The sequence below is a fragment of the Diospyros lotus genome, chromosome 1 (assembly GCF_014633365.1).
Source record: "Diospyros lotus cultivar Yz01 chromosome 1, ASM1463336v1, whole genome shotgun sequence".
NCBI classification, from domain to species: domain Eukaryota; kingdom Viridiplantae; phylum Streptophyta; class Magnoliopsida; order Ericales; family Ebenaceae; genus Diospyros; species Diospyros lotus.
The window spans coordinates 47,364,520-47,388,992 of record NC_068338.1 but is presented as its reverse complement, the minus strand read 5'-3'; the positions used below and the strand labels follow the sequence as shown (position 1 = coordinate 47,388,992).

At 32.9% G+C, this 24,473-nt stretch overlaps 4 protein-coding genes across 5 annotated transcripts; 2 read left to right on the top strand and 2 right to left on the bottom strand.

Moving 5' to 3' along the window:
• Nucleotides 1-2,367: 2,367 nt before the first annotated feature.
• Nucleotides 2,368-4,806, top strand: LOC127786974 (transcription factor LAF1). Its single transcript, XM_052314793.1, has 3 exons — nucleotides 2,368-2,558; nucleotides 3,396-3,525; nucleotides 4,173-4,806. Exons 1-3 carry the CDS (start codon nucleotides 2,423-2,425, stop codon nucleotides 4,762-4,764), a joined length of 858 nt encoding a protein of 285 aa, XP_052170753.1. The 5' UTR covers nucleotides 2,368-2,422; the 3' UTR covers nucleotides 4,765-4,806.
• Nucleotides 4,807-9,573: 4,767 nt separating this feature from the next.
• LOC127794109 (la-related protein 1C-like) lies at nucleotides 9,574-11,029 on the top strand. The gene is made up of 3 exons (XM_052325009.1): nucleotides 9,574-9,766; nucleotides 9,874-10,313; nucleotides 10,970-11,029. Exons 1-3 carry the CDS (start codon nucleotides 9,574-9,576, stop codon nucleotides 11,027-11,029), a joined length of 693 nt encoding a protein of 230 aa, XP_052180969.1.
• A 341-nt stretch (nucleotides 11,030-11,370) lies between these two features.
• LOC127793566 (remorin-like) lies at nucleotides 11,371-14,661 on the bottom strand. Of its 2 annotated transcripts, XM_052324330.1 has the most exons (6): nucleotides 14,520-14,661; nucleotides 14,185-14,383; nucleotides 12,985-13,035; nucleotides 12,800-12,887; nucleotides 12,108-12,189; nucleotides 11,371-11,817 (listed from the first exon to the last, which is right to left on the bottom strand). In XM_052324330.1, exons 2-6 carry the CDS (start codon nucleotides 14,381-14,383, stop codon nucleotides 11,617-11,619), a joined length of 621 nt encoding a protein of 206 aa, XP_052180290.1. In that variant the 5' UTR covers nucleotides 14,520-14,661; the 3' UTR covers nucleotides 11,371-11,616. The 2 variants fall into 2 exon arrangements, with proteins under 2 accessions (XP_052180290.1, XP_052180289.1); XM_052324329.1 differs by lacking the exon at nucleotides 14,520-14,661 and having other exon boundaries at nucleotides 14,185-14,505.
• A 5,765-nt stretch (nucleotides 14,662-20,426) lies between these two features.
• On the bottom strand, nucleotides 20,427-23,206 carry LOC127793299 (transmembrane ascorbate ferrireductase 1-like). Its single transcript, XM_052324150.1, has 4 exons — nucleotides 22,962-23,206; nucleotides 21,582-21,630; nucleotides 21,283-21,482; nucleotides 20,427-20,987 (listed from the first exon to the last, which is right to left on the bottom strand). The coding sequence occupies exons 1-4, from the start codon at nucleotides 23,103-23,105 to the stop codon at nucleotides 20,688-20,690; spliced, it is 693 nt and encodes a 230-aa protein (XP_052180110.1). The 5' UTR covers nucleotides 23,106-23,206; the 3' UTR covers nucleotides 20,427-20,687.
• Nucleotides 23,207-24,473: the final 1,267 nt, after the last annotated feature.

Sequence of the window (24,473 nt, the reverse complement as noted above, 5' to 3'; positions counted from 1 at the left end):
ATTAATTAATGAAGCTTCTAATTGCTTAATGATTGACAAAAACGATAACCCGTTGTACCCACTTTATCAAGTCATTAATTTAATTATTATTATAAGTCTTATATAAATATTCTAAGTATTGGCAATTTACTGAAGAAAATTTACACTTTGTGTCGTGGGACAATGATTGGGGTATTTCTTGGGTTTGTAAATTTAGAGGTGTCAATTTTTGTTTAATTATTAAATATTAAAATTTAATAAAATTTTATTAAACCCGTAGTGAGTTTTCCAAACTTTGTCCCCCTTTCAAGTTTTTTTCTTAACAGTGTTTTAATTAAAAGGGGTTTGAGTTATAAATTAAGAAAATTTAAAAGTTTAAAGATAGATTGGATTTGTGGTTAATTGTGACTGATCAATCTAATTTAAATTTTAATTTTAATTTGTGAATGAATTTAAATTAGAGTATACTTGAACCGCGCTCCCCATTGTGAATCCTAACTAAACCAAATTATATAAACGTTCCCTATAACCTTGTAGCTAAGAGGCGGCTGAGTTAATTAATTAGCAGTTTGAGATAAAAATGATGGAAGCAAAAGAAAATTGATGGAATGAGAATCATGGGCCTGGCCCTTATTAACAACTCATTAATTAATGGAGATATTTCATATATATTTGTTTGTTTAATTTTGCCAGAGATATTGTTAAGTTGCATCGTGAAGAGCATATAATTCCAAGTTGTGGATTCACATTCACACATATAAATGTAGACTTGTTGCATTGCATGACGTGGCAGCATATGACATCAGGCCAATCTGCTTCTTTTTATATATGTACTGAACAGAACAAAACAACGTGCAGAGTCTGGACGGAGATATATAATAATAATATTATTATAAGGTATGGAAATCATAAAACAGATTGGAAAAAGCAGCCAAAATAAAGAAACAGAGCTAAGCTCACCAAGAAAAATGTATTTTAAGTTAATACTTTGAAGAACACAAATAAGGCTATTACAATCAACTAACTCAATAAATAAACGTAATAATTAAGTAATTAACTAAATCTGAATAACCCCAAGAGCTAAGGCCACTAAGAAACAGATGATTTGAAAATAATAATAATAATAATTACAAGTAGTTAAGCCAGAGCCCCATGCATGCAAGCAAGCAAGCACCCACCAACAAATTTTAGTTCATTTCTTGGAATGAGAGAGGAATCAGGGGACCATTCATAGATGAACTTGAAGAGGGTTACTGGAATACCAAGAGTCTAGCGCCTTTGAGTTGTCGTCAGAAGACAAGGGACTTAGGGTCAGAATGGCTTAAGAAAGGGAAGGCAACAAGATCCATGGAACACTGAAGGAAATTAGCCTTTTAGGTTTCACCTTGCACGATCAACTACGGCTTTACCATGAGGTGATAAGGTGTTCACTTTTTTCTACTACCCTGATATTTGGTTAATGGCCTCTTTATAAAAGTTTTACTCAACCTAATATAAATGCTAACAATGAGGTTGAGATAAATGATTTTTTGGTTTTTTTCTGTGTTCTTAATCTTCCCATTAATACCAATAGTTTTTTTTTCCCTTACCAATTAATATATAGGTCGTAAACAGCATGGTAATTACCAAAACAAGACTAGTTGCACTTTAAATATTTTTTCATAAAGAACACTTCATCATTGGCCTGGAATGGAATAAGACCAATGACAAAAAACAGGAACAAAACCTCGTCCAACCAGTGCAAAGCAGCCATCTATTGTCAGCTAACTTGCTTAATTAGTTGAAAGATGCCAAATAATTCACAAGTCTCCTAGTGGTCATATTAAAAGAGAGTCTCAAGTCCATCTTAGAGTTTAGCATTTGCAATTGGGGACGTTAATGTAGACCTTTTATTTGACAGGAAAAAAAACAAAACACGCGCACACACCCACATACTTTTCTGCATGGGTTACACATAAAAGCGACACTAACCATTAATCCAATCCAGAGCCTTCCAGTTAGGCAGTGTCTGGTATTGTATCATCATCTTGCAATACCTTTGAGCCTGCTTCTAGACGTCATACTAAGTTCTAATTGGTGGCCCCTTGCGGTCCAAAGCAAGTTGGAATTCTCCCTGAAGGAGACACCTAATACTAATTCTTTTTTATATCGCAAAGTCAATGGGTTAATTAGGCTTTATTTTAGCACAGACCATGGCTATCTTGGCATCTTAAGATCTTTAAATACTTCATGAAAAGAAAAAAAAAATGGGGGAGATGTTAAATTCCAGTATAATTTATTCCTGCATAATTATAATTGTCCAAGGAGCAGATGAAACAGTTATCGCCCCTTTAAATTCCAAGGCAGAATGGTCGCCTGTCCATAAACTTATTCAACCCTTTAGTTGTATTTAAAAACAACATTTTTCTTGTCTTCTTGAATCATATCTGAGTCTGCTAGGAGAATGAGGCTTAAGGTAACTGAGAAGCCCAAGGAGAAGCAAAGGAAGGGGCTGTGGTCGCCGGATGAAGACGAAAGGCTCAGAAGTTACATCCTCAAGCATGGCCATGACTGCTGGAGCTCCATCCCTGTCAATGCTGGTAAGTCTTTAACCATTTTTAAGAAATCGTCGCCTCTTAATATGGCTGCATATAATGCTCGGTAATCATCTCTGATATCGTCAATGAGACGGTGGGTGGATGCAAATTTTGATGTGGCTGGAAGACAATGCATCCCCCTATATATACACACAACACAATCACAACCCTTATTTCCATTTTAATATTATATATATATATATATGTATATATGTAACTCTTACAAGCTTTCACTCCAGCTTTAGAATCATCGAACCCAGAAAATTAGACTTAAAAGAAAGAACAGCAAGTTTTGAGATTGATATACAGTGCTCTCGAACAATCATTTTGGGGTTTTCTGTATTTATGTTATGGAGAAATGAAGCTTTGAGATGATCATGGATTGATTTCATCTTGGTCTTTGTTCTCTGTAAAACTCTCTGCTTTAGTGTACATAGAGCATTTCCCAAGTGTTTGGACCTCAGGCTAAAAGGTAAAAGGTTAATTAACTTTAAATTAATATGCTTTTTGACATGCATGATATAGCGTGATATAATGATACTTTCATATATAATCGTGAGTCATTTTCTAAGGCTTTTTTCTTTCTTCATTACAATTATTAGTTGCAGGGATAATTTTTTTTTATCAAAATTTTACTCAAAATTGATATTACCATCAATTAATGGGTACGTCATATGGTAGCCATAGTCCTTGTGTTTGGTATTTAATAGGTGGGCAGTTTAATTAAGTCAACAAAAACAAATGGAATTACATCTGAGCAAGACGAGATCAAAGATGACTATATATTCTTATTGTATTGACCAAAATGCCCTTGTAGTTGACTGGCGTGATCTTATGCAGGGCTGCAAAGGAGTGGGAAGAGCTGCAGGCTAAGGTGGATTAATTACTTGAGGCCTGGGCTCAAGAGAGGATTATTTTCTGAACAAGAAGAGGATACAATCCTGAACCTTCATGGCAAGTTAGGCAACAAGTAAGAACGAAAATTTGTATTGTACTATATTACTATGAAATAATATTCATACTCTTTGACTTCCTGGGGAGGTAATTAATATTCGAATCCTGATAATGGGGTTGGGGTGAGATTGTTAAATAACTCACAGATTTGGTCTGAAAAATCAGATTGAATATCATTGCTCTTAATTTTTTTTATAAAAAAATATTTTACATTAAAGTAAGAGGCATAAGATATGACAAAACTATCCGACATACATATATAAAAGGACAACATCTATAAAGTCAGTGTGCATTAGATATCCTGGAAGATACATAATGTGAGGCCAGGCTAACAGTCCACGTCTCCATCGATCCACGCTTGCCTTGAGATACCATCTGCCACATATTCCTCCTCTATTTATATGCACAAAATATTAGATACGATCATCACTTGGAAGCTGAGTAATGGTGTTTGCTAGCTAAAATCTAATGAGCAAATCCTTTTAGTAGCTAAAATCTCTACTAAGTTAGAATCCTGAATTGTACACTTGAAAACTCCTAAACTGGAAGTAAATAGTATAGCTAGCCAAAAGAGAAACATAAAAAAAAATATATATATATATATATACACACAAAACAAAATCGGAATAGAGTTTACTAACAAGAAACTGTACATGTGAAAAGGTGGTCTCAGATAGCCAAGCACCTGCCTGGAAGAACTGATAACGAGATCAAGAACTACTGGCACTCTTGTCTGAAGAAGAAGGTGGCCAAGATGGAGCAAGAAGCTGATCAAGCAGACGATCATACAAAACCTGAATGTCCAAGTACAATCACAGAATCTTCAGTTTCATCCCAGAAATCAACTTCTCGAAACCCAAGCTTCGAATCCTTCGAAGGATCGCCAATGGAAATCATCCAGTCGATGCCACAAGCTCTCAGCCTCCAGAGGGGAGCTGGCCAGGCCAACTTGCCAAAACTCCTATTTGCAGAGTGGCTTTCATTAGATCAATTTCAAGGCCAGGACTTCGGAAATTCAGTAAACTTGCAGGATCCTTCTCTAAATGGGTTGTTTATTAACGGAGGGCCCTTCTGTGGGGAGTTAATTAATCAGCATGAATATTTGGGCAACGGCGTCGCTGATGAAGCGTTTCAATCAGAATTCAAGTCTGAAGAACGATTATTCTCTGAAAATGGGTTTCTTAGTTTTATGTCCAGTGATGATATGTACAGTTATTTCAACATAAATAATGATGTTATTATGTATAATATATGACGAGGATGAATAATTTCTGATTACTTTTCAGAAAGAGTTCTGATTCCAATAAAATAATTGGTTATATCAAAATCATATATATTTATATGTTATCACAAAAGGCCAACTTTCCATGAGTTAAACAACCCTCTTATGTATAGCCAATCTGAACTCAAGCTCAAATTAGATTAAATTTGCTTTTCGGTTAATTAATTGAACAAATATAGCATTTGAAAAGTTGCATGAATTTGGGAAAAACCCAGAGGAAGAGAGGATTAAAAAAAGAGACATTTTGAGAAATATTATTTTAAGAATGATTGTTATTTGTTTTGTCTCTTTTGTTTATGTCTTAATCTTTTTAGTTTATCTTTTAGTTACTTCTAAATCTATCAGGATTATAATTAAAATCCTAATTAGATTTGGTTCACTAATTAAAATCCTACATTGAGCATGATTGCGTTTAGTGGTTTTGTATATATATCTCTATTTAAGAAGTAACTGAAAGTAATTTTGTTATTCTCCAACATAGCTTTTTGTTCAAGCACAATAGATTCTCTAATTCTTTGCCAAATAATTTAATTAATACTCGGGTGAGTTTTTTTTTCCTTTATTTCTTTGTCCACACGCTTAATGAATTTACCGTTTTCTTATTGTTTCAATCAAATTCTAGCCTTAAGTTGTGATTCTTGATGGTTTTATGTAGTGGAACCACATTGTTATTAAATCAAATTCTGACTTTCATCAGAAGTTGGATTCATATAATATGTGTTTTAACAGGAAAGCTAAATTCTTGATTTGTGTATTTTATTCTTGTTACATATGTTATCTACTTGTTTTTTGCTTCTATCTTTTAGAAAAATTTAACCAAATAAACTCAAACAAAAACTGTTTATAAATTTAAAACTTCGACCTTTTTGCACAAGTATCTTCTGTTTTATCTCACAATGATATAATTTATTTGACGACATAAAAGCAAGAAAAAAAAACTCAGATAAATAATTTATATAATTTATCATGCAAAAATCAATAAGCCTTGTGTTTTTTTCTTTTGGTAAATAGCCTTTATTTATTTTTTAAAATTTTTTTGCCACCATTTGCGCTTCTTGAACCCAAGTTTTTAGAATTTTGATCGGAAATTTGTCTTAATATTTCAAAAGTTTAATCAAAAGTTGTTCTGGTTATACTTATAGAAAATAGTTCAATCATCAAGATAATCAATAAAAATAAATTAACTCTACTCACTCATCCCCAATGTGGAAACCAATAATTGAAACACTTCCTAATAACACTGAACAAATATTGCATTTGCTTTGATTAAATTAGATTAAATTTGCTTTTCGGTTAATTAATTGAACAAATAAAGCATTTGAAAAGTTGCATGAATTTGGGAAAAACACAGAGGAAGAGAGAGGATTAAAAAAAGAGATATTTTAGGAAATATTATTCTAAGAGTTATTGTTATTTGTTTTTCTTATTGTCTAATATTTCTGGTTTATCTTTTAGTTACTGTTGAATTTATCAGGATTATGATTAGAATTCTAATTAAATTAGTTCACTAATTAGAATCTTAGGTAGGATATGATTGTATTTAGTAGTTTGTGTATATATATATCTTTGTTTATGAAGTAATTGAAAATAATTTTATTAGTTTTCATCATAACTTTTTATTTAAGCACAATACCTTCTCTAACTCTTCTCCAGATAATTTAATTAACACTCGGGTGACCTTTTTTTCCCTTCGTTTCTTTGTCCACAAGCTTAAAAAATTTATTATTTTTTTTCTGATTTGGGTCAAATTCTCACTTTAAATTGTTATTTTTGATGGTGTTATGTGATAGAATCTCATTGTTATTGTAGTCAAATTTTATCAAATATGACTTTCATCAAAATGACATAATTTATCTTACAATGACATAATTTATTTTACAATATAAAAATAAAATTAAACCCTGAAAACAATTTATATAATTTATTGGTGCAAAAATCAATAGGCTTTGTGTTTTTTTATCTTTTTTTTTTTTTTTGATGAATAGCCTCCAATTTTTTTTTGGCCACCATCTGCATCTTGAGCCCAAGCATTTAGAATTTTGATTTGAAATTTGTCTTAATATTCCAAAAGTTTAATCAAAGTAGTTCTAATTGTACCCCATAGAAGATAGTTCAATGATCAAGAAAATTAATAAAAATAAATTAGCTCTAGTCCGTCATTCCTAATGCCAAAACCAATAATCGAAACGCTTCCTGCTAATATTGAACAAATATAGCATTTTGCTTTGATTAAATTAGATTAAATTTGCTTTTCGATTAATTAATTGAACAAATATAGCATTTGAAAAGTTGCATGAATTTGGGAAGAACCCAGAAGAAGAGAAATTAAGGATTAAACAAGAGACATTTTGAAAAAATATTAAACTAGAACTTATTGTTATTTGTTTTGTGAGTTTAATTTGCTTATTTTCTAATCTCTCCTAATCTATCAGGATTATGATTAGAATCGTAATTAGATTGGTTCACTTATTAGAATCCTAAGTAGAGCATGACTGTATTTAGTAGTTTGTATATATATATATATATATTCTTCATCATAACTTAGCACAATAACTTCTCTAGTTGAATTTTTTATTTATGTATTCTATTCTTGTAATATGTTATTTGCTTGTTTTTTGCTTCTATTATTTAGAAAAATTTAACCAAATAAAACTCAAATAAAAACTGTTTATAAACTTAAAACTTTTACCTTTTTGCACAAATATCTTCTATTTTATTTGGCAATGACATAGTTTATTTGACAACATAAATGCAATAATCAATAGACCTTGTTTTTTTTTTTTTCATCTTTTTTTGGCAAATAGCTAGCCTCAAATTTTTATTTTTATTTTTTTGCCACCATTTGCATCTTAAACCCAAGTTTTTAGAATTTTGCAAAATTTTTAATTAATTAAGATAGTTCTGGTTGTATCCTATAGAAGATAGTTCAATGATCAAGATAATTAATAAAAATAATTTAACTCTACTCCAATGCCAAAATCAATAATTGAAATGCTTCCTACTAATATTGAACAAATATAACATTTGTTTTGATGAAATTAGATTAAATTTGTTTTTTGATTAATTAATTGAACAAATTAATATAGCATTTGAAAAATTGCATGAATTTGGGAAAAACCCAGAAGAAGAGAGAGCATTAAAAAAAGAGACATTTTGAGAAATATTATTCTATGAATTATTATATATTATTTGTTTTGTATATTTTGCTTATTTCCTAATATTTATGGTTTATCTTTTAGTTACTCCTGAATCTATTAGAATTATGATTAGAATCTTAATTAGATTGGTTCACTAACTATAATCTTAAATTGAGTATGATTGTGTTTAGTATTATACATATATATATATATATATATTTGTTTTGGAAGTAACTGAAAGTAGTTTTGGTGCTCTCTCTCATAGTTTTTTGTTCAAGCACAACAGCTTTTCTGACTCTTTGCTATACAATTTAATTGACACTCAGGTGAGTTTCTTTCCCTTCATTTTTTTTTTCCACGTGCGGGATATTGAATTTACTGTTTTCTTTTAGTTTGGATCAAATTCTTGCCTTAAATTGTGATTCTTGATGGTCTTGTGTTGGAACCACATTATTATTTGAGTCAAATTTTATCAATTATGACTTTCATTGGAATTTCAATTCATTTAATATGTGTTTTAACACGAAAGTCGAATTCTTGATTTGTACATTTTATTCTTGTTATATATTGTTTACGTGCTTCTATCTTTTAAAAAAATTAAATCAAATAAAACTCAAACAAATCAATTTGTAAATTTAAAACTTTGACCTTTTACACAATTATCTTCTGATTTGTCTCACAATAATATAGTTTATTTAACAACATAAAAGCAAGAAAAAAAAGAAAAAACTCTCACCAACAATTTATATAATTTATCAGTCCAAAAATCAATAGTCCTTTTGTTGTTGTTGTTTTTTTCCTATCTTTTTATGGTACATTGTCTCTGATTTCTTTTTCTTTTTTTTTTTCCACCATTTGCATATTGAACCCAAGTTGTTAGAATTTTGATTGGAAATATGTCTTAATATTCCAAAGTTTTAATCAAAATAGTTCTAGTTATGCCCTATAGAAGGTAGTTCAATTATCAAGATAATCAATAAAAATAAATTAAGTGGTTGATCACCATATCAAAACAAATTAATGAAAGTTTGCGGTTTCTGTTTAAGGTGTTGTGTATTCCATCACTTTTGGAAAAAAATAAAAGATATTTTTGCACTAAAATCATATGTTAGATATTTTTCTGGTGCTATTTATTTTTCTAATTTGTGGTTTCTGTTTAAGGAGTTATCATGACGAAGAACTTTTAACTGTAAATATGTTTTTCCTATATAATACAACCAATCTAAGGTCAAAATAAGATGAAGTTGCTTTGGCTTATAAAATAAATAGCACCAGAAAAATTGCAGGAAATTAGGAAAAACTAAGAGAATGGAGAAATTTTAAAGATAATCAGCATTTACAACAAATTAAAGTATTTGGAACTCCTCCATGATTAACTTCAATCACTCTGAAAATAGTAACTATAAAATGACCAAATCCTCATTGTCTTTGCACAATAATAACCTGAAATATGTAATTGTTAGTGCATACGAATTTGAAATTAAAAAAAAAAATGCAACTCAAAAATATAAAGGGTATTATTCTAGATAGAAATTAGCATTATTTACTATTTAATTTATTTCTTTGGGTTGTTTCCTAATTTCGTTATTTCCTGATCTTGCAGCTATTAGGATCGGTTTTAATCAGCTCTACTCAGTCATGTCCAATGCCAAACCCAATAATTGAAGCGCTTCCTACTAACATTGAGAAATCTGAGCCAGCTGTTTCAGAATATTCTTCAAGGTCGGATCATGTTCCCCGGGAAGAGGGTAGATTTGGTTTACAGTTCCGTAATGGGAATGGTTATCTACTGCCACGCAACACATTAATTGGGAGAAGCAACATTAATGCTGCTAACAGTGCTCATAATCACAATTTTTGTTTGGGTTGGTGGGGTTGGAACCATTATTTAAATCATCAGTGGAGTTTTCAAGGAGTTTATGGGGGTAGTAGTGTTCACATCCAGCCACAAAGAGTTGCTCCCGGGCCCTTCATCCCACCCCCACCCACCGCCCCGCCCCCCTTGGTCCTACTCCATTTAGTCCATTCCCGAAGCCCATGGTGGGCCTTTTCTGCAACCCTATAGTTCGTCATCATCAAGTACAGAGCCCAGGCCCAGCAATGTTTAATGGCATGCCCTTAATGCCACCATCAATACCAAGATCACCGGCTATCCCTACAGATCCACAGTTGCATGCAAGTATAGTGAAACAGATTGAGTATTATTTTAGCAAGGAAAATTTGGTTAAAGATACTTTCTTGAGAGAGAAGATGGATGGTCAAGGTTGGGTTCCCATTAGAGTGATTGCAAACTTCAATAGAGTGAAGCTGTTGACGAACAATATCCGGCTTATATTGCGTGTTCTGCGCACAAATTCAACTGTTGTAGAGGTGCAGGGTAACAGAGTAAGAAGACGGGATGACTGGTCGAGATGGCTCTTGCCTTCTCCTTTACGGAACTCATCTTTTAATTAACATACATGCAAAATATTTAGATACTCCCGATGAGCTGATTTATATACATAGCCAAGAGTGAATATTTGATCTTGAACATTATACTGTTGATATTTTTGTAATTATATTTTTTTAATATTTGCATGTAATGGATAAATTAGTTCAAGTGTGTTAGGCTATCTCCGACGGCGCCGTTATTTTTTATCACCAAACCAAATGTAGAGAGCCAATCTCAAATTGAAGCCTCTAATGGACCTCGCTATTTTGCCAAAATCATTTGCCAAATTTTTAATGAAACCCAAAAGTATCACCGTTGAAATTTGTAAAAAGATCCTCGTCGTCTCTCTCTCGACAAAGGTTATCACGTTGGAAAAGGCCTGACCAAATACGCTGAAGATGATATTGGCTGGAGAAGAGAAGGTTCAAATAAGACGACATTAGATCTAATAAAATTATTTGACTAAGAGAATATATACTTCTTTTAAATGTTAACAAAAAAAAACATACTTAGAAGAGTTATATCTCTATCAATATTTTTTGTATATATAGTTTTGTTAGTTTTTAAATTTTCTATATGATAATGTTAGTATCTTTTATTATTCTTGCAGGTTCCAATGGGAGCCACCTACCAATTAGCAAATGAAGTTTGTCATGGATTTTTCACGTAATTATTTAGATTTAAGGAGGTTTGCAGTTAAAAAAAAAAAATTAGAGATAAAGTGACAAGATTAAAATTAAAAATTAACACTTATATTAGTACTATTTTTGGTTATTTTATTTATAAAAACAACTTTCTTAATCACTAGTCACCAAACACATAACAATACTAAAATTGTTTCTTAAATGATCTTGCAAAAGTGCTAAACTAATTTTCTTTAAAAATAATTCTTACAAAAACATTTTCTACATAAATAACTCTCAACAACAAAAGTTTCACGACGATGGCAAATAGAAATTAAAGAAAACCTAATTTTTGGAAATCGACATTAAAATAAAAAAAATAATAATAAAATAGGAAACTTCAAGCTCACTTATTACAAACAAATTAGCTACGATGTCCATGTAAGTATATACACATAAATAAATACATCACTATGCACACATTTCAGTGCAACACTAATATAAACAAATTGGAATAAGCACACATGACAAAACACATCCAATACAATAATAAGAATTCAAAGTTAAAAGCGAGAAAACAAACAGAGCCACAGGGAAATCATGATGTTGAAGGCTGAAATGGATTCTTTCAGCTTCAGAAGCACGAGCATCCAAGCAGCTTCTTTGGACCAGTTCCAGTGGCAAGATACTTTGCTGCCATCTCCTCTGCCTTGAGCATGTCTTCCCCTCGCTTGGCTTCAATCATTGCCTTCTTTTCTTCTGCTGCCTTGTGGATCAGAGCTAGCTCGTTTTTCATTTTCTCCACGTATTCTGCCTTCCGCTTCTCCAGCTTCTCCTGCCACATCATTTGCAATCAATACCATACTCCACACCTAGGTTTCACTAAACTACAGTTTGTACCTCTTACGTTTAGGAAATCACACTGACACTACTTCAATTTAGAGGTGTTAAGAGTGTAATTTACCTATAAAAGTGCCCATTTCTTAATTAATCTTTTTTTTATTTGTTATTTTTCCTTTCTTTTCTTTTTTTTTTTTTTTTGAATGGGAGATTTGTGGGTGGGGAGAGGACATTACTGATATCCAGAAAAATTTATGATCAACAATGTGAATGATGAGTCCTTACCTCCATCTTTTTCAACTCAGCTTCTACGCTAGCTTTCCTGCTGTTCTCCCATGATCCAATGGCAGAGATTTTTTTCTGAGCTCTGTCCAGTAATTTAAGATTGTCAGAGGTGCAAATCGTCCACATTGGCTTCTAGAAAGAGGTTTGCCTATCAATTTGATCTAAAGTTGCGTCTCTTAAACATTAAAACTACCCCTCCGAGAGTTTGAGAAAATCAAATTTAGCACAAAGCATATAACATTGCCTCAAATTATTAACACCAATTCTGGCGCGCAAGATGAGAAAAATGGCCATGCTGAACTAACGGATACAACGTCATAGCCAGGGTTTTGTCAAGCAAAAAAGGGTTACAGACACTAAATATCAAGTAATATTCCAGTTTAATGGATATGGTAGTACACCAACTAAACGCGCTCATCTGTTGGGCATCAAGAAGCTTATTATAGTTAGGTAAATCTTCACTGCGAAATGCCAATGCAACATCCAAAATGATGTCAATGAAGTAGTAATATGTGAACAAGCCATGCATCCTCGAAAGTTCAGAAACAGTTTTTCTCCTTCAAAATGCCATATTTGATTCAGAAAAATTATTTGCCAGATGCAACAGAAAACGGTATTACTCAGAGAATATTGGGCAACATAATCTTTTGCATATACTTTAAAAAATTGCTTATATTCAAGATATCCCTTACTTATTGTCTGCTTTTGATTTCTCACTTTCTTCCCATGCTTTAATCAGCGATAATCTCTTCTCTGTTGCAACACGAGCCAGCACAGCATCTAAAAAGAACACGAACACTGCTTTCAGTGATCATGCTTTACACTCAAATGTATGAGGTAGGTAGAGAGAGAACATTGAAACGTAATTTCTCATTACCTCTGTTAATAGAACCCTCGCCAACTTTCCCTTCTTTAGATTCTGGAACTTCTGCAATAATCAAAACAGGCCGAAAAAATTAGCCAACAGACAGACAGTAGCAGATATTATTGCTACGCTTGGAGAGAATGCTAACAAGGAAGTGAGAGAGCAACTTTATGAATCATTTCGAGAGTAAAGCATCTTTTAGCCAGCGCCTTGAAGCATGTTAAGCCAAAGAAATGACACAGAGTTCGCCAGATCTTAATCAAAACCTATACAAAGAAAAATGCTAGGAACAGCATGCAATGAGGCCTGCCACCATGAAACTTTGAAATTCATATTGAGAACTCAAACCAAATCTCCTCTCAACTTCAGCCTGTGAAGCAGAAAAATCCCGACACTTCTATTCTGGTAAGCATATATTCAATCAAGATCTATCTGTTAAAGGCAAAGATGGATCCCAGTGTACTTTGTGCTTTAAGTTCAGTACAGCAACAAGAGTAGCTCCAAAAACAATGGTCCCCCCACTGTCTCCCATGTCAGATTAACAGGCTTTTCATATCCAGATTTTGAGAGTAGAACTGAATGATAATTTGAGCCAAGGTATAATAAAACTTTAATCAAGTAAATTCTAAATTTGGTTGTAAATTCTAAATTTGGTTAAAACTTTCTTTTTCCGGCTAAAATTTGAAATTCAAAATTGGCCGATTATTGAATAAAACCAGAAAGAAAGAAACCAGCAATTTTCACGATTTCCGGTTCGGCCTTGGACAGAAAAGGGGCACAGTTAAATTAAAGAAGAAGAGAAGCCACGGATTACAGTTTAAAAGGTCAGTAATACTAAATTAGTAATCCTACATCGCCATGTCAAATAAAGAAAGAAACCGACGTATTGTAAAACAGAAGATAGTAGTCAGAGTTTTGTAGAAAAAAGAAGATAGGAGAAGCAATCTTCGAGAAGAAACTTCGCTTTGACTGCGTTTTGGTTGCGGCGAGGAAAACAGGAGAGAACTGATGAAACCAAATCGTATTTTTGAAATTCAAGCAAAGTACTACTACAGCAAGCCAATTATGTCAGAATTTTCATTCTCAAAACGCAGAAAAACCAATGTTTTTGTGCATCTTTCACTTATTAGTAACCACAGATGAATGAATTTAAAGAATTTTTGGACAGAAGATAGAGCTGAACCAAAGAGGATAGTAGCAGAGAGGGGTTACGTTCGATGGCTACAAGGGCTTTGGACTCATCAGGCTTGTCCTCGGGAGGAGGAGCAACCGCCGGAATTACCGATTTCTCCTCGGCTACATCTTTGGGAACTTCGGCGGCTTCGGGGGCCGGGGGCGGCGCCGGAGCCGAAGCAGGCGGAGGCTTTGATGGCGCCTCAGATTCTACCTTCTTTGACTCAACTTCCGCCATCTGCTTTAAAATCAAGCTAAAATTTGGATCAAAACTTATGTCACCGATATTGGAGAAACAAGCACGCACGCACGATCGAACGAGAGAGAGAGAGAGAGAGAGAGAGATTGTGCAACAGAAAGGGTAAGAACTTAGCTGGATTGGTAGGTGTCAGCTGGCCATTGAACAGCTGGCAGAGAGAGAGAGAGAGAGAGAGAGAATGATATGATTGTTTGTGTGTCCATTCTGCACAAAAAAATCACAAAGTTGGTGAAAACAGTGGCAATATCCAACTCCAGATGTCAACCTTCCAACGCTTCGTCTTTGGTAAATTAGTAGTACTCTTAATTCCAATCCCCCCCCCTAAATCTAATATTGAAATGGTAAATTTTATGGGTTAATGCAAAATAACAAATGACATTATTATTCTTTTTTTTTTATTTAAAGATAGTTTTAAGTGGTATAAAAATTAATGTGTCTTGAGAAAGGTTTAAAGTTTAAGTTTCTTTCTCTTTAATTTTTGTGAGCCTTATTGGTTAAAATTATCTTATATATTTAAAAATGAAAGGTAAATCAATGATGTGTGGACATAATCACACTACATATAACCTGAGTGATCTGTGGAGGAAGCAAGCAAGCCATTGGGCTGCCTGCCTCTTCTTTGTAATCTAAATCTAAATCTACCCTTTTACTCAAAGTTTCCTAATAAGGTGAGATTAAATCAACTTCCACTATTTTTATTCAAAATTAAAATAATCAAGCAAACCCAACTAACATTTTAAAGTTAAATGCGACTCCCAACCCCTAACCTTAAATTTCCTCCTTAATTGAATTTTTTTCTCAGTTCCTAATAAATAAATAGGAAAAACCAATGCAATAATAATAATAATTGTAATAACAATATTTGGTATTTCTTTCCTTTCCTATTCGCTTTCGGAATTATTATGATTTACAAAGGGTCTATGGTTGGTTGGTTTCACCTTCACCTTCACCACCAGTTGAAGGTTCTGGGCCAAACTCAGATTCTTTCTTTCTTTCATTTGAGGTTGGCGATTGGCGTCGGCCCCGTTATGGGCCCTTTCCAAACCTGGCCCACCCTCTCCTTATCTTATCCATGCGCCGTTTGGAGATAATAATCGTTCGTTGTTGGCTTGGCGATTACTGAAATCAACGGCCAAATTACCGAACACGTCACTCATCCTTGAAGCACTTGGGTTACAATTACACGAAACTGAATATAAATTTCATTTATTTAGGCTAAATTTAACCAGGATATTATTTTTAAGAATATTCTATATAATTATTTGTTGTTTACGTTTTAGGTCATTATAATTTATTTCTTTTTTAAACAACATATACAAACTGATTGTTTTTGAAGTCATTTTATTTTATTTTTTTTCATTTTCTTACTCGAATTAAAAAAACATTCCAATCATCCAAATCATGAATTTTAAGATTTGAATAAAAAGGACTAAATCTTAATACATATTAAAATATATAAATTTAAACAAATTCTAAATAATAGAATCAAGAGGAGGATGGTATCCCCACCAACAACACCACACCATACCAAGCTCGACTAACTGAAAATGGTGGTTATCAAATCAGAAGCACACAACACAATGGAGGCTCTCTTCTCTTGATATTTATATATATGTGGCTCTGGAATCAAAAGTTGTTGGGTGTCGTGGACCTATCACAAAATAAATAAATGGTGGATTAATTATTGGTAAAAATGCTATTCGGAAGTGAAAAAAAATAATCATATTTTATGCATTATTTAATATTAAAAAATATTTAATTTAAATATAAAATATATTAATACTGAATGTCCCTCGTAGTATCAAAATTTCACATCTGAATATCTTTTTTCGTTTTATAGAAGATATATGAATTCGCCGCCAGTACAATCCGAGAACGTGTGCGTCTGCCGGCGACAATTGAGCCAGAAAGGGACGCAAAAGCAACCTAACCAGCAACTGCCACGTTGTGGGGGCCCTCAGATATTTCAACATCCGCTGATATCACTTTTTAATAATATATATTTTACATTTAATAATATTCTCAAAATTACATCATGTTTCTCATATTTTAAAAATTATTTTAATAATTAAGAGATTAAAAGGGATAATTTAATATAACTTTAATTATTGCCAACTCGTTAGCTGAAATATTTTATGCTATTATTTTAAAATAATACTCTTTAAATAAATTTTATCTCACAGATATATTATTGTTATTTATCAGTATCAACATCAAATATATAATATCACCTATACAAACAAAATAAAAATAAAAATAAAAAAGAAGGTTCACAATTATTAATTATATGCTGTTTTATTTAATTAAATATACAAAGTAAAATATGTTTATACTCTTATATATTATATCTTAAACGTATTATTTATTTATTATTACTTCTCTATAATGCAAAAATAATAGAGATATGTTAAATCTTTATTTAAGCAATATTCTTAACAACATTAACGATTTTAAGCGGATTTTGCTTGAAAAATTTATTATAATTGTACGCTATATATTTTCATAAATATCTATTTCTAGTATATAATAATGATATATATATTTAAAATGGTACTTGATATTATTGTTGGGTATCATATCCAATACGATATTAATAATAATTATAAAAAACTTTTAAATATATATATATTTATACCAAGTACATAAAAATAGACAATTTTAAGCCTTGATTTGGTCCTAATTGATAAGATTCCGGGGCGGGCAAATGGAACAACGTTGTCCACCCACCCTGTCGCCGTGTACTACTACTATAAGGCCGTTGGAGGAAGAATCAGCCAGGAGCCTCCACAACATCCCTTTGACTGCTACCACGTGGAAGGAACCATTGCCCAATCAGGACCACAAGCTTTGAAGTCGTGCGCTAACCTTAGAGTTACAAAACGGCTGGCCTAAGCCTGTTTGTAGGCTGCCCATTGAGCTTGCTTAGGGGTGAAGTCACAAAAATTATTTTTTTAATTACTTCTTATAATTTTTTATATGAAAATACATGTTTTATCCAGTGAAGAGTACTCAAAACTGATAAATGTACAAATTGATTCAATTTTTGTAATATGGTTGTCAATTTTTCTCATACTTTTCATTAATTTAAGCTCTATTTCTTTTTCTAATAAAGGTGTGTTTGATTGTCTATATTTTTTTTTTTTTTGTGAAAATAACTATTTTTCACCTAAATTCTAACTTTTGTAGTGTTTTGATTAGTTAATTTTTTCAGATAAATTAATTTCTAACTTTCCGTCAAGTAAGGTGAATTTCTTACTTTTGATGGAAATGATTTTTCTAGAGGAAGGGGTTGTTCTAATTTTTCAAAAAATTCACTCACCACGTGTTGCATCTATCCACCCAAATTACATTGCTTCTGTCCACCCAAATTTCTCTAAGATTTTTCTTTCCCATTCGACCCGACTTTGTCCCCTTCTTCTTTGTCACCATCTATCGTCGAAGACGAGCTCTGTCTTGGGCTTTGTCGCCATTTCCGCAGAAGACCAGCTTCGACTTCATGTTCGTTGCCATTTCCGCAAAAAACCATCTTTGATTTTGGGTTTCAAACTACCGACGCATCTTCATTTATTTTCATGGTAAAGTTTTCAACCACGTTTTGTTCTTTTTTTTGTAGATTCACCAACAGTTTCACGATTTTCTGGTGTCGGATGTTACCCAATGTTCAAATTTTTGCTCGGAATCCATGGTCGTGGCTATTGTTCCATGTTGACAGAAAATGAAAGAATGGGGATATATACCAAAATCCATAATTTTTTTTACTGCAATTTCGATTTCATTATGCATTTTCTATGGCTGTGGCAGATTTCTATGGGTGTATGTATATTTTTCTATGTGTATTTAATTTATTTTTTGAATATTTTGTGTATGTATATTTGATTTATTTTTTTAATATATATATATTTGATTATTTTATGTAGTTGATTATTAATTTGTATATTTGATTATTGATTATTGATTATCTGTATGTGTATGTAATTATTTTCATAGAAAATAATAGCAATCAAACACCAAAAGTTAAAAGAATATAACAATTTTTAGGTAGAAAATTAAATCAATCAAACACATTCAATTAATATTTTTTTTAAAATTTAATTCTAAACAATTCAATTACCTAAAAAATATTATGCAAATTCTAAGTGAACTTAGTACTTGAAAAACTTTTGATGGCTTAGGGTACTAATTTTTTTCTATAATTTTTGTATGGACTATATATATTTTTTATGAAAAGTTATAATGCAAAATTTTAATAATATAATATTCTTTATAGGGCCATAATGGGACCTTTAGCCCAGCACAGCTGAAAGTCATTAAGCCCCACCCAGGCACAGCGAACTCTATGCTAACCCAACCTAATAAAATTAAGGTTTGGTAGATTGATATCCTTATATTATTGTAATTTGTTCAACCATCTACTACCATATTTAATGGCACTCACTAGAAACTATAGCCTCATATTCTTAAGAGCTTATAATGATTTATTTTACAATTAGGGTTTAAATTTTGCTACGATAAACCCACACAAATCTTTGTCATCTAATATATATACATGTTTAATAAATTTATTTGACGAACACTCAAAAAATAATGCCAATACATCAATGGAATAAGTAAAACCCTAATCCCTTTATGTACTTATACGTCCCACTAGTAGCTCAGTTCCGCTATCTTAGTGTTAAGACTACATAATCAAAATTATTGGGCAGTCATTTCAATCATATTATTATGCTTACCAATTTGGGTATCCTTAGCCTGCAGGCTCGAACTCCAAGTCTTTTTTTTTTTTTTTTTTTTATGACCCAGTTTCAAGCTTATGCCTAATTAGTTTGGGAATAACAACCCCGATCCCTCGATACTGCTACCAAATAAACTATGAAATGTGCTTGGTTAACTAGAATTTGAGATGAGATTTACTGATATTACCACCAAAATCCTCCCACAGAAGAAAACAAATATTCTTCTCCAAGAATCGAACTCGAACTCACACTAATGACCTCCGACATGACATACAGCCCCTCCTTTGCCACCTAATTGTGCCCTAGGGGCTCTCTTCATTTTCTTTCTCAGCTCTGCTCACGTTTTTGGAGGAAGTTTTATCTTTTTCCCTCAACTTGTTTGGAAAAGAAGTGGGATAAAAAAAAATAAAATGCTACGTAATAAAACAGAAAACATAATTGTAATTATATTTAAAATAAATAAATAATAATATATTTATAAATATATTTCATTATCCCTCCTCTTTGCACACCAAATCTGCAAGTAAAACAAAGATACAAAAAGAGATGAGGAGACAATACCATGTGTGATGTGTCTTTTCTCCTCATATTCCATTACTATAAGACAAAAATCTCTCTTCCCTTCCCTCCATCCAACCACCATAAATACCACATCAATGATTTTTTTTTTTAAATTTACGTATTTAATTGCTTAATATTTTTCATAAAAAAAATTATAGGACAACATATTAAAACATATTTTGATCATTTTTTCATAAAAGAATTGTAAGTAAAGGGAGGTAGAATTGTTTTTTATAAAATTAAAAAATATTTTTCTTTTTCATCTTTTTCCAATCAAACACACCCTAAGAGATTATTACAAGAAATTCACAAGAAACAAGACTAGTTGTTCAAACTGCAGAACCCATAAGCCACTTAAAAAGTCTTAAATCTTTGCCACTTTCCCTTCTTATTTGCCCCTATAATTCTTTTATTTCCCCCTTTGGTAGTGTCAAACCGTTGAGCAAGCGAAAATATGATAGGTGCTCGGTTTATATCGAAGATAAAAATTGAAGTAAGAGCTAGCTTTCTGTTCAGCAAGGATAATATGACAATAATACCAAAATGAGAGACCGAATTGAATTACCGAGCAGGGGTTAATTAGACTTTTCAAAGCCTCGACAGCCCACTTCGGCCTCTCATTTTGGTGGATGTATCATCGTCCTTTCTGCAAAATCAAGCTGGCAAGAAGAGAAACTAACCCACAAATTTGTCATCAGCTAGAGGACATGCATCCACAATATAAGAGATCACCCAAGGAGAGGACATTTACATTTAAGAAAAAAAAAGAAAAAAGAGGAGAGAACACAGGAAATGAGGAATCCCGTGTGAAAGGTTCAAATAATAACAAAGCTACAGCCAGAGCACACCCCCATCACCATCACATAACACAAGCATCACAGTTGTATGACCAACTAGATTATTACAAACCGATCAACCGTGCAACAAGTAACGTTATAACTTGGGATTGCGCAAAAAATGTAACCATGGTTTTGTAACATTACCTTTTTTCAGATTTCAGAGTAGGCGTACTCATCTTCGGTTGCAGGCTGAGAAAGGGTGGTGAGAATCACAAAGATTCCAAACAGTACTGTGACAACGGCCGTGAAGTTTACCAGGAAGGCCTCGGTGCCATACTTGGCAAGCCCAGAGTTTTCGAGGAATGTCAGCTTCTCAAGGAATCCCAGTGTAGCGTTGCTAATAGCCAGGATGTAAACGAGGATCCCGAACAGCACGTGCCATGGAAGGGACTCTCTTCTAATTGCATCCGTGCCCCCAGGGTAGAAGAACACGACAAAGCCATACACCCACTGCAAGTTATATGTAGCCATTAGCCAAAAGTTTGGGGAACAAAAATAGGGGGAAAAAAATCTCTTAAGATAGGAAAAAAACATAGGCAAATGATAGATGTTAACTCTATGAGGCACTAAACCAATGCCCTCACAGTGTCAGTTAGGCAACAAGTTAGAAACCCGGCTTCCACCAGGAGAGACCTTATCAAACTCTAAAGGTGCCAGGAAAACCAATCAGAATGGACTGAACTAGGTTCAAGAACTATTAATAATGATTGATGGTAAATCCAGGATTGAGCCGAGTTGTGATTACCTGGATGCCATAAAGGACAATAACTCCAATCCCGATCCAAGAGTGTAAACTGTACAGATTGGCAATATTGCTCTCATTGTGATATTTGAATGCGGCATAAACACCAATTATACCAAGTATCAGTGCAATTGCATGCAGAACTAGATGGATTAGTTTCTTTACATCCTTCGTCCAAGGAAGAGTCTTGTAACTAATAATGGCTGCATTTAGAAAATAATTAAAGATATAATAATTGCATGCGAACAAATAACTGTCATGAATTATATGAAATATTCAGCAATCAAAAAATCACAAATCACCTTCTCCTCCAAAGATGATAAGGCCAATCAAAATCAGAACAGGATGAAGCTGTGCAAAGGAAAAGAAAAAAATAAGAAAAGAAAACACACATTAGATTCACAAGCTAAAGACTTGACAAATTGCAAAGTCCTGAAGTAAGAAAATAGCCATGTAGGATGAGTTTATCAAAAATCTAAATGTATTATTATCTAGCATACAACGTATGCCTGCTTGATCCATTATCAACTGCAAAACTATTATAAGCTTTGTAGTATATGCGGAGAATCCAGGTAAGAACAAACAGAAATGAATCAAATCCACTTAGTACCCACACATTAAGAGAATGTTGCAAATCTATGTTAAATGAGTTGTGAAGATTCCTCTCATGCATGCATAAAATGAATCTTGATGATTCTTTGAGATATAACCTACACTAGGGAATATCTGGGAGGTATTTGATTATTCATGCCATAACAGTAAAAAACTAATCTGAACCACACCTACAGAGTATTTACTCTACTGTAACCAATACAATATAAGAATAACACTGATTCTTAAAGTAGAAGCAATATCTGTTGCTATTGATGCTACTCTTGTCAAAATTATTATCTAAAAGTTTAAAAAAGGAAGTACACAGAGAGCAGGGACTATGAAGGAAAATATAAACACTACTGCAAGAAATAATAACCTCGCTTGAGCAAGCCAATAAACAGCTCAATTTTCAATGTTGACCATGGGCACGTGGCCACCACGTGACTCATGAGATTAGTCCAAATATACAGATAAGAAGTGAATCCAATGTGAGTGAGGCCTGGACTTGGAGAAGCTGCAAAACGGAGGCGTCTAGGCTCCCCCTTTTACAGGATGAGGAGGCATTGTATTTCTGGACTGTTTTTTTCTTTTTTGTCTTCCAAAAGGAAATCTTTCCACAACTCTGTGAGATTCTGGTAATAAATAGTACCTTTACCATTGCTGCCAAGACTCTCTCTACTTTGAAGAAACAGATCTACTTATAGTTTCAGAGACCCAAGTCTATCCAGTTTCAAGTGATGACAATCAGCTTGGATTGGAAGCAACAAACTGAACTGACATGTGACTTTTGCACCCATGACGAGTATGTAAATGTATAAAGCAAAAATACTTGAAATTGGATCAAAGATTGAACACCCTTATCCTTGAGCTAAACACCAAAAACTCATCCACCCAAAACATCTCCTTTCTTTCTCAAAGTAATTCTCACAAACAGAGCATAGGCATACTGACAGACTCAGAATCACATAGCCAAAATGAAGGAAAGACGGCTAATCACGAATCAAAGCCAAAAAAAAAAAAACACCCACAGAATCAACACACCCGCAAACAAAAGTTAAAAGTAAGAAGAAATCAAAGCGCGCGCGTACATTGAAAATAAGGCTTTTGTTGGAAGCTTCCCAGGCAAAGCCGCCTCTGAAGCTGATGCACCAAACCAGCACCATGATCGCGCCGGCTACGCCCAGCACGTGCACCACGTAGGAGAAAATTGTGGCCTTCAGTGCAATCGCCATCTCTCTCTCTCGCTCGATGGCCTTTCGCTCTCTGTTTATCCTTAACAGGGCAAAGGAGAAGGAAGACGAAAGACGATGACTTTTTGCTGTGTTTCTTTGTACATAATAATAATAATAATAATTATATTTATCTGCAAATTTTCGAATTTCCAAGAAAATTGGTTTCATTTACAGATAGATAGGTCTCCTGCGATATGGGCCGTCAGATTGGGGAGTCGTGTACGAGATTAAACCCCCATGTTCCGTGGATTGGTTGCCACGTGGTGGTTCGTTATAGGGAGGAGGTTGATGGCGCGTGTATAGATCGTGCGTCGTGTCTATATTGCCACCCTTCGTCTCAGCTTTGTGCGTGTGTTATTCTCTTTCCACTCAAAAAATCCAGACACGTGATCCAGGTGTGACGGACGGATCCCTTCCCTCCCTCCATCCATAATATCATTTGATTTTTTTTTTTTTTTTGTTAATACACCCAACCAACCACTTGATAATATAAACGATTATGTCACCTTCTCCCACCCACCCAACAAGCCAACTCAATTGTTGTATCGATCGGCTATTCTTACATATAATAAAAGCGCATTAAATATAGAATTTAAGATGCGTTTTATCTTAAGACTTCCTGTAATTTTATAAAGACTTTTTATTTTTTAGTAATTATTCAAGTTTAATATTTGAGATACGTGTGGGTGTCTTTTTTTTTAAAAAATAAATAAATAAATTTCACCTAGGTCTAGTGTTGCTTAAAATTTAATTTTAGGATCATCTTATTTGATCTGAATTTAGTATTTGAGCAATATTAAATATTTACTATGAATAAATACTAGAGCTTAGTCTAAAGTGTATGATGCACTTAAAACTTGCAAAACTTAGGATAAGTACTTTATTGGATCACTAGAGTTGCAATTTAATGACTTAGAAACTTTGTTTTACTTGAGAGATTATAGGTTAGAATTTTATGGGTAGTTTTATTTCATTATTTAAAAATTATATACTTTATCACAAGCAATTTGAGCATCAAGAGTAACTAATGACATTATTACTTAATTCTAATAAAAAGTATTATCAACTTTTAAATGACATTTTAATATAACACAAATTAGTTTGTATAAATTAGTTTTGTGAACGGCTAATAACAAAGATGACTCAAAATTTTTTACACATTCATAATTTAATCTAATCGTTTTAATTTTAATAATTAAATTTAAATTATTTTATTTAAATATAATTTTATTCAACACATAAAATCAATTTAAGGATAGTATCTTAATTCATGAGAAGTGTTACATAATAATGATCGTGATCAATATATGCACATAATTTAAATAAATAAATAAAAAAATCAACTGTTCTGCTATGGCCGCCGGCCGT